The 10,826-nt window shown below is 35.9% G+C and overlaps 1 protein-coding gene across 1 annotated transcript in view; it reads right to left on the bottom strand.

The window, feature by feature from the left end:
- The window catches only part of itga4 (integrin alpha 4), a 29,960-nt gene continuing 19,134 nt past the window's right edge, over positions 1-10,826 (bottom strand). Inside the window, exons 16-28 of the mRNA XM_084123420.1 lie at positions 8,528-8,680; positions 8,340-8,416; positions 6,008-6,155; positions 5,772-5,870; positions 5,598-5,674; positions 4,946-5,035; positions 4,756-4,843; positions 4,553-4,660; positions 2,348-2,473; positions 2,140-2,265; positions 1,513-1,611; positions 1,293-1,412; positions 1-611 (exon numbers count right to left, since the gene is read on the bottom strand). Of these exons, the coding sequence (XP_083979546.1) occupies positions 525-611; positions 1,293-1,412; positions 1,513-1,611; positions 2,140-2,265; positions 2,348-2,473; positions 4,553-4,660; positions 4,756-4,843; positions 4,946-5,035; positions 5,598-5,674; positions 5,772-5,870; positions 6,008-6,155; positions 8,340-8,416; positions 8,528-8,680 (1,398 nt within the window). The 3' untranslated portion in view covers positions 1-524. The remainder of the gene's footprint in view (positions 612-1,292; positions 1,413-1,512; positions 1,612-2,139; positions 2,266-2,347; positions 2,474-4,552; positions 4,661-4,755; positions 4,844-4,945; positions 5,036-5,597; positions 5,675-5,771; positions 5,871-6,007; positions 6,156-8,339; positions 8,417-8,527; positions 8,681-10,826) is intronic.

Below are 10,826 nucleotides of genomic sequence, written 5' to 3'. Positions count from 1 at the left end.
AGATATTTTAATTTGATTGATTTGTTGTAATACTTTTTGATGTGGAATAAATTATATTCATAATTAACACTCTCTCACTTTGACTCCGCTCATCACAATGCATTTGTCGCACTGCCTTAGACTTTGACCAGAAGGAGGTGTCTTTATACTTCCTACCTTTTGGAACAACCTTCACACTTTAAAAATGCTGCCTACATAGGTTGCTCACTAGGTTTTGGAACACAGCCGTAATGTTCTATAGCGACCGTACATTCTGAAGTCCTTTTCTCCCTTGGCACGACAGCCCCGGAGCGTGTCCGTGAGCACATTAGTATGTTCCATACTCTAAAGTGCATTGGCTTCATCCTGCCGACAGAAAATGCAGATTCTTTTGACAGTCTCTTTCAACAGTCTTCATCGCTTTGTGATGAATGTTTTCAGCCATTACGGTTAATGGCCGTTGGTTATCATGAGTCCAGCTCTTGGTGTCTTCATGGTTTGTCCATTCCATTCTGACTGGTTTTGTATGTGGTGCAAATCCCATATTATGACGTGCTCTCTTTCTTTGGTACATAGTCCCAACTTTCCCGTCTAAACTTCTCCTCCTTAAACTTCCGCTTAAAGAATCCAAGCTAATAAAAGGAAGAGGATGTATTATTGTCAATAAGCAAAAGCACATCTCAATTTCAACCTCAACAAGCCTTGTTTTGAAGATTTTTCTTCTTTTTGTGTATTTGCTTTGTAGGGATAAATCTACTAATTGGAAGGTTGTCTGAATGACTATTCGGGCTCATTTGAGCTTTTAAGACTGGTTCAGGTCTACCAGAAACCAATCAGGTTTCTTAACTCCAATCTTGGATGGAGCATGGCGGAATTGAGAGAACAATGTGTTTTTAAAAGTTAAACTTGATACTTTCATGACACGAAACATTGAAAAATTCTGCAAAATTTGCACATATACTGATAATTTAGAAACAAGTCTGAAATTATTCTTTAAGTTTATCATTGAAGGCAGTGGATTTGTTATTAAAGCACTGCTTTAATGGCATCTCCACTTCTCCAATAGAGTTTTACTGTACTGACAGTTACAGTTACACTATAGTTTTACCACGGTAAAGCCCAGCATGCTGTTAAACCCTCTATGAGATGATGCATCTCTAAAAAGTAATATCTTCACATATTTCAGGTCTAGCTTTAGTGAATTGATTTCTATGCTCTTAGTACTTCCTAATTCCTGTATGATAAAGAGTCTTGCACGAGTTGAATATACGTCATTATGTCATACTCGAGAACATTTCATATGTGATACATACCTTCCAGAGGGTGAGGACAAGCAGTGCTAAAATGATCAGACCAACAATCAGACTGGATACTATTAGAAATATTTTCACAGCCGCCACAAGCTTAAGGCTGTACAGAGCCTGCAAGTATACCTGTAACATTGCAAACATTTAAGTTAATAACAAGCAACAAAAGGTTGTAAATGCAGCATCTCATTATGCATCACTGGTTTTAGAGGTTCAGACTACTTACTCCAGCAGAACTGTCATCCTTTAGTAAGATGGTGTTTGCATCCTTTACTGGTGAAATAAGGTCAATCATGCCTCGTATCATCATGACAGAGTGTCTGCCCTATAGGAAATAAACATGCATCAAGGTCATGTGTTTTAGTTGCTCATTTGGGCAGACAGTTCAGGTAATCCATCTGTCAAACAATGTTTGTCTTTCTAATTTACTGCATCCGGTAGTCTATGAGGAACATTTATTGGCTATAATTGGAGGAGGCCCAACCAAGCCAAGCTTAAAGTCTAGCTGGATGTCATGGTGGGCATCTTAGGCAATTCTTTTTTTTTTTGTCTGTGCAATAAAAAAAAAAAGTTGGCCAATTGAAAGTTGTAAGTCTTTTGTTACATTATAAAATGTATTTTGCTCAGTTTAATGCATCCTTGCTGAATAAAAGCAATAATTTCTTTCTGACCCCAAACTTTTGAATGGTAGTGTATTTCAAATAAAAAAATCACATTTTAGATCCAGTGCATGCATATTCTAGAGCAATTAGACAGGCAAAAAGGCAATTGGCTCTTTTAAATGGAAGCCACAGTTTTGAGGGGTGCAATTTCTTCTTCCATCTCCTTCTCCATGTCTCTAACCAACACTCACTGGACTCATCTGGAGAACCCTGGGGTTGAGCTCCACCTCCATATTGATGGTAACTTCTTTTCCAACCTCCAAGTCACCGAAGTGACACTCCACCATTCTACAGGTCTTATCTTCATGAGCACAGAACTGTAGAAAAACAGGGCGTGAGAACTTCCACTAACATTTACACTAAACACACCAGAACTCATTACTATGACTATTAATTTACCATTGTGCGCTTGCTTTTTGGGGAGAAAAAGAATACAAGTTCCTGAATAAAGGAAGCTTCTGGGATGTCACAGTCATCAATAATCTGAATTGTATTGTTCCTCTGGAAGCAATGCCCAAGAGTTGTCTGCAAGATGAAAAAAACAATATAAGTTTAAGTAAAGATAAAGATGTCTACTTACAGATGTATAGCATAAGCTAAGTTATAGCTAATTATGTTACATACTTATCATTAAGATGACTAGTAGGAATAGTTCATCTATCTATTCCATGAAACATAAAAGAACAGGTTCGGCAGAATGTCAGAAGTTCTGTTTTCCGTACAAGGAAAGTGAATTGTGATTTATACCACCAAGCTACAGATAGGATAATAAAGCATATGACTTGTGTGCTATTTCAGAAATCTTCTGCAGTCGTACGACAGCTTTGTGTGAGGAAGAGATGAAATTTAAGCCGTTGTCTACTAATAATCTTTCCTTGTTGTAATGCTCAAATTTAGTGGTTGAGTTTTTCAAACTTGACATGTCACAATTGGTCACATGACACATGAGAACTAATGCAAATCTGCATCAATTTTATCAATATGGGATACGGCATTGAGTGTTTTTAGTAATTGTTGGTTTGGTGTGTTTGAGTGCACATTGTTACAATTACACAGCAAAAGTTCAGTGACATTTTTATTTGTGCATGGTAGAAAGCACACAGTGAACTCCGAGAAAACGCTATGCTTGAGGAAACAGTTTGTGAATAGGCAACTACAAATGATGCCCGTGAAAGAGACTGTGAACGCATTGAATAGGATATGTTTAGTTGGTGAATAGCATAGGCTACTATTACACAGTAGCGATAACGTTAAGCACACCAGAATGAAATATAATATTCAGAAGTAAACAGCATAGCTGATTTACAGATTCATTTAACATCCACAAATGAATAAGCACGTCGATTCAGGGAGCAGTGCAAAGTGCCTGTGCAAAATCAGTTTTTGTGAGCTGATCGCTGAACAAAAAAGTTCAGGAGATTCTTAGCGATGGCTGATTTCAACAGTTTCAATATGATAAAAAATAACTTTTATATTGATTCAATGGATTAATTGCATTTTGAAAAAAAAAGTGTCATGAATTTATTGCATTTTTGGGGAAAAATAATCCGTTTTTATAATAGATCTTTGAAAATCAAAATCTGGATTTGAATTTTTTATGTTATTATAACCTAAAGATGCTATGTGAAAGTTTGAAACAGAAAATAGTCGTTTTCATCTTGCCACTTTCTTGGTAAAGAAAACACATTTTTACTCAAATTAATCAAAATGGATTTATCACGTTCTGGAACCAAACTATAATATTCAGAAGTAAACAGTGTAGCTGACTGAGTGTTTATGTCAGAATGTTTATTTTTAAACCACAACCTTCTTGGGGCTTCTTTGACCGATACAACCCTCTAATGTCAGAATGTTTATTTTAAACCACAACCTTTTAAAAATGATATATTTAACGATATCTTTAGCATTTCTCATCCAAACAACGTCAAACTTGGCACTGCACTTACTCGTGCCCGTAGCGAGACACCTGTCAAGTTTGAAATCCATCGGACTAACGGTTCGAGAGATATGTGGTTAACACACACACACAGACAGACAGACGTTTCTGTAATTTATAGATAGATACCATAAATCACAGTCCAGTTTCACTGTTTGGAAAGCAGAAGCACAAACATTATGCCTACCATCTCCTTACACAGTGGTGAATAACATAAGAAAATCTTATTTTTTGGATAAACTATTCCTCTAAAATATTGTATGGGTGCATTTAAAAAAAAGTCTCTTCTGCTCACCAAGGCTTCATTTATTTGTTTAAAAATACAGTGTATTTTAAAATGTAATTGATTCCTGTCATGCAAAGCTAACTTCTCAGCATCATTACTCCAGTCTTCATAATACTATTTTATACTATTATCAGTATTGAAACAGTTGTGCTGCTTAATATTTTTGTGGAAACAGTGATACTTTTTTTCAGGATTCTTTGATGAATACAAAGTTTAAAAGAACAGCATTTTTTGAAATAGAAACCATTGTAAAATGATTAATGTCTTTGTCACGTATGGTCAATTTAATGCATCCTTGCTGAATAAAAGTATGAATTTCATTCATTAAAAAAAAAAATCTTACACCAAACATTTGAACAATGTATATGCATGTAAATCTCACCTGTAAATCCGTAATCCTGATTAACTGGTATTTGTATGGCACCAGCATCAGAGGCAAGCTGATCTTTACTCTCGCATCAAGAGCTTTACTAGGACCCATATTCACCACCTGTAAGTTAATAGACATTTTAACCAAACGCATCATGTTAAATGATTCATTAGTGCTTAATGACATTGTTATCTGTCTGATGAGCACTAAAATACCTTGTATGTATAATTGAACTTCTCAGGATAGCAGTCAACCGGCACAGACTCTTGTTCTCCGATCAGAAATGAAGTCGGAGAGACAAATCTGCAGAGGAAGGGAACACAGAAGCGTCCCGTAATTTGGCCTGTTATTCTTCCGACATCCACTTATGGAATCACATATTCATAAGCAAGCCAGATAACTTACCCGTGAACATTGAGGTCAACTGCATATCTCAAGGGCAACGTAAGAACAGCCACGTTGTCTTGCTGAAGGTCTGTGTTCTCAAAGCTTTCACTGAAAAAACACGCATTAGATCGGTTAATGTTCACTATTGAAGAAACGTACACTGACCCAAAAACTATCTGGACATGTAAACCAGTTAAAAATGTGTGATTGCATGGCTCAGATAAAAGGTGAAATTAGCATTTGTTTACAGACGCCACTTAGTTTGATATTGTCCTATCTAATGAAACGACATGTTAAGTGTAGTTTAAGTGTCCAAATGCTTTTTGGGGTCATTGTATATCTGTAAAAGATCTTTCTACGAGAGGAAATGTTTATAATGACTTTAATTATTGGAGTACAACCCTAATATACCCTGAGATTTCATTACAGGAACTCATTACATAGGCTACGTAAACATCCATCTTTAGATCCATTCCTCTGTTTTTCTCGTTTCTAATGGTAACACTGAAAGCACAGCAAACCTTTGAACGTGCTGTTTAATGCCTTTGTTTGTCTTTTGTGCTCTGATGATCAATTTACAAGTTTACGCAGTTGCAAGATGTTCTCCACAAATGTTTACATTTGGCTTGAATTCCTTGTAATGAATTCCTGAGATCTCTGGATCTCTTACCTCGTAGCATTGATGTTAATACTAAGATCTCCAGCGCTGCTGTTCTGCATCACATCCAGTAAAAATGTGATCTTGAGCTGGAAGAAAGAAAAGAGACGTTTATATTCCGACAAGACATGGTGACCACATGGTGACCAACAAACTCTTCTAACTTCCATTGCTAAAGACATTTACCTTTGAGAAAGGAGGGATGTATAAATTTCCAACATTGCAGTCCAGTCCGATGGCCACTTTATTCTCCTCTGCAATTCCACAGCTGATGTATTTATCTTCCTGAAATAATGTCACAATATTAAAGCACATCAATGGCAAGAGTCCATTAAAGGGCATCAGCAACACAAAGAGCTAAAAGCTGCCTATGATATCTGAGACAGATTTGAACAAGAATTACTGAGACAAAGTTAAAATACCTCTAGTACTTTGATGAAATGCAGGTTGCTGGGAAACCTCAGATGAAGTCTGGGTAGAAAAGCATCATCTCCACTGTTGGCTATTGTGGTGTTTAACATGAAGCTTTTCCCATTACCCAGAGCTAAATATGGCATTTTCATGTAGGATCTGTTGAGAAAACAGTAATTTAGGTTTTAAAGTAGGAATACACCAATATGAACAATTTGGCCAAATTTGACATAATTTTTGAGAGCCTTATTACAAAAACAAAAGTTTCATCATCATAATCCATGTCCAAAACACACAATTATATATAATTTTATGTAGCCGATATGACAGACTTGTGCTGCACGTTGCAATTAACTGTATTTTTTTTTTTTTTTTTTTAAGTGACTCCAATCACATTTCAAGCAATTCAAAACCATCATGTTAAACAGTGCACATCTGAAGCGTCTCAGCTGAAGGAAATAATACATTATTTATCGGCTTTAGTATATAGGACACATTTTCTTATCAGGCCAATAACGATAACATTCAAAATGAACATATATCGACCCATACCGATATGGTGGCCGATATATTGCGCATCCCTATTTTAAAGTTTAGATTTGATCCATTCTTTAGTCCATATAATTCAGTGAGGTTGAGTCAGAGTGAAGTAAAGACTCGGATGGATGGATGGATGGATGGATTTTGGCTACTGAACATCTTCATTTGAAAATTACATAAAATGCTTTTTTTTGTCTCAAAGACAAAAACAGCTGAAATTTTTGGCCCAAATTTTTTATAATTACAGATTTTAACAGCTGTTCAATATTTGACAAAACATTACACAATATGTTATAAGCTACTTTAAAAGTTAAAATGAATGAAGAACTATATCTGTTAGAAAAAAATATATTAATAGACTTTTAGTAAATATTTAAAACAAAAATTTAAAATTAGCATTTTTGCATTGCTATTAATCAAATTTTATATTTTATTATAAATGGACTAAAATATTTGTATTGTTTAAATATGTGTAGTATAATTAAATAATATATTCATGTAATTATACCCGGTGCAATATTTGTTTAAAAAATAATTTTATGTCTCCAAGTTTAGTGTAAATAAACTGCTTTTTCCTAAGGTATATACAGTATATTAAGCTCACACGGTTACATAAACAAAACTGAAATTTTCCTAAACATAATCAAATCAAATTATGTGTATGACAGTCTAAGGTAAAATTTCAAAATCCTGACGGATAGTATAAGTTACTAAAGTTGATATATTGCGCAAACCGGTGCAAAAGCAAATATTCAGTGTCTTAACAACCAACTTTCTTTTATTATTTTTTAAATTAATTTTATTTAAGAATACTTTGTTTTATATATATATATATATATATATATATATATATATATATATATATATATATAGCTCATTTTAGAATATTTAGAAGACTCACATTTCTAGAATTTAAAGGAATAGAATGTGTTTTATAGCCAGTGTTTTTCCTGCATCTGTTTGTGTAGCTTGTGCACTGAAGGCTCAAGCCTGATGTTTCTCATCTAAAGGCACCAGGTGCATCTGGGAGACTGGAAAGCCACTCTCCCCCTCACTCTCTTTCCCTCTCTGACACACACACACACACACACCTTATGAATAATCAGATCATGTATTATCACCAATGGGTGAGGGGGGTCCATAAATTAGTTTGCATACGGCTGCAAACATGATCCAAAATGCTAATGTGCACACTCACACTTGCGCCTCAATTGATTGAGTCCAAGAAATGCGATGCATAAAATGCCTCAATATAAAGCTTTGTCTACTGTGCATGCTGCTTTAATGGGTGTATTCATGAGAGCAGATAATCTCAAAAACCCTCCTGTTAGTCACGAACAGAACCAGCACAACTAGAATATTTACACACGTCTCTAGTTGTTCACGCAAAGTCAAGAAACCAAGAAATTCTGTTTTTAATGTTAATGAAGCCAATTTTAGAATTATTAAGATTTTTTTGTTGCCAATAAATAAATTTTCCTCCAAATTCTCATTACCATAATGCAAAAAATGTAATTTGCTTTACTTAAAGCTTCAAATCTAAAAGCATACAGTTACTTTACATACTATTATTTTACATTGATCAGACTGAGATTTTTCTTTTCAACAAAACAGAAAGGATTTGGGAGGGAAAGGTGCATTTAACGTGACAATGCACAAAATCGAAGTCGTCATAAAACCAGCTTCATTTTCTTTACACATTTGTTTTTCTATTTGATTTTGTGGTGTACTATGAAACAGACATTTCTCAGCGATTTCCATGAGATTCACCCACTTAGCATAGATTATGTGAAGATAACTTACTGGGGTAAAACCAGATGAGCAGAAACCTGAAGGTTGGTTGAACAGTTTTCAAAGGCGCAATATCTGGCAAAGATGGTCTGCAAAAAGAACGATTTCAAATCAGAACACATTATGACCTATGTTGAGGTTAATAGTGGCCACAGAAATGAACCACAATAACAAAACAGAGATGGAGAAGAAAAACTGACCTTGTTTCTCACGATATTGGCCAGTTCATCCTTCTGCTGTAGAATGGGTTTGAGAGAAGGCAAACCTCCTGAGTCCCTCTGTGCCAAACGGTGCTCTCCAAGTTCATATTTCACCTCAAAATGGATAGGTGTGAAGATATCACGGACATCTTTCTGCATACAAGAGAAATGAAACATAAAAACAAAATGATTACTTTTTCTGAAGAAAATAACGATCGCTTGCCCATCCAAAACTCACCCCATCTAATGCTTAGATTGACATCGTGTTCCAATACAGTTTTTATTTTTATTTTTTTATTTTAAGAAATTTATCACACTTTGTATTAGGGTCCAATTCTCACTATTAACTACGACCTTTGCCTTGATAAACTCCTAATTACTGCCATTAATAGTTAGTCAGGTAGTTGTTAAGTTTAGTTATTGGGTAGGATTAAGAGATGTAGAATATGGTCATGCAGAATAATGCATTAAAATGCGCTTTATATGTACTAATAAACAGCCAATATCTGAGTAATATGAATGCTAATAATTAACTAGTTAATAGTGAGAATTGGACCCTAAACTAAAGTGTACCATGAAATTGTTACTTTTATTGATGCATTTAATTGGTAAAAAGTGACAGTAAAGACATGTATAATATTACAAAGGAATCTTTTTAAATTTTAAATGCTGTTCTTTTGAACTTTCTATTCACAGAGAATCCTGGAAAAAAAAATCTATCACAGTTTCGACAAAAATTGTAGGCCAAAACTGTTTTGAACATTGACAATAATAATAAAAAAAAAAAAAATCTTGATCAAATCACATATTATAATAATAATTTTTGGAGTATCATGTGACACTGAACTGATGTGAGTAATGATGGTGAATGGTGCATCACAGGAATAAACTAGATGTACCGCATGGCGGTACAAAATATGACCGCCGCTCAGGCCTGCACTGGCTTTCCACAAAAAGAAATGACGTGGAGCAATTTGGCTGTATTGCGTGTTTATGTATATACCTAAAAAAAAGTAGTAGTATGTGCATGTCTGTCTGTGTGTGTGTGTGTATGTGTGTGTGTTTGTGTATGTGTGTGTCTGTGTGTGTGTGTGTCTGTGCGTGTATGTATGCGTGCGTACATGTGTGTGCGCGTGTGTGTTTGTGTGTGTGTGTCTGTGCATGTGGATTTGTATGCGTGTGTATGGGTGTGTGGATGTCAGTGTGTGTGCATGCTTGCGTTTGTTTGTATTCCTGCATGTGTGTGTGTGACAGTATCATCCTAAACCAGCAACCCTTCGCTCAACATCACCATCTACAGGCCGATGAGTGTACAGTCACTAAATGTGCACATAAATGAATTTATTTTATACCCCCCCCATGGATGAAATTCTACGAAACTTAGCATACCCCCAGAGGATGTCAAGTTAATCATACACATGAAATATGGTGCAGTTCTGAACATCTCAACTGAAGATAGGGGCGATTAAAGCAGAATAATATTGCATTTTCATTTTTTATGGGAGGGGCGCAAATCACAAATGAGTGATTATGGGCTAGGTTGATGTGGGCCCTTAAGACCAACATACCATAAAAATTTCTTCATCCTCGGTGCCACGGTTCAGGTAGTTATTTAGGAAAAACTGCATTTTTTGGGTTTCGGGGGGCCCAGCGCGGGGGGGGAGTGGCCCCCGGGGACCAAACGAAATTTTTCCGTAAAAGTCTAGTGGGGCTACATGGCCACCAAATTTCATGTTCCCCGGTGTTTCGGTGTCCCTGGTATCGTTGACGAAAAATTCAGTAGATGACGAAAAAAATAAAATAAATTGACAATCCCTATATGACCGCTTTCGCTAGCTATGCTAGCGGCGGTCATAATTACATGTTTAAATATATTAACATAGAAAACAGTTCATTTAAACTGTAATAATGTTTCACAATATTGCTGTTAATAATCAATTTCTGATCAAATGAATGCAGCCCTGATGATCATAAGAGACTTTGTTTCGAAAACATTGCCGACCCCAAACTCGTGAATGGGTGTATGATCTTAACTTCCCTCACCTCGGTGCAGATAATTAATGCAGGTAAGGTTTGCTCTGTCAGCTGTGATGGCCGTCTCTAATTGGGGGCTCAGTGTTTGCGAGTTGTCCTGTGGGGTCTCTGGGGCCTGTATTTAGCTGCAGGGGAGATGTGTGACCGGGGTTTTGGAAGCCTCTTCTATGGCCAGTGTAAATGAGCTGGACTGCAGCCACAGCCACAACCTCAGAGAGACGCTCATTTCTGCAGCAAAGGCTAAACTCAAAGTCAACGCTGTGAA

The sequence above is a fragment of the Abramis brama genome (genome assembly GCF_963993115.1).
Source record: "Abramis brama genome assembly, chromosome: 8".
NCBI classification, from domain to species: Eukaryota; Metazoa; Chordata; class Actinopteri; order Cypriniformes; family Leuciscidae; genus Abramis; species Abramis brama.
The sequence above is the reverse complement of the archived record's forward strand: the minus strand, read 5'-3'. Positions and strand labels throughout refer to the sequence as shown.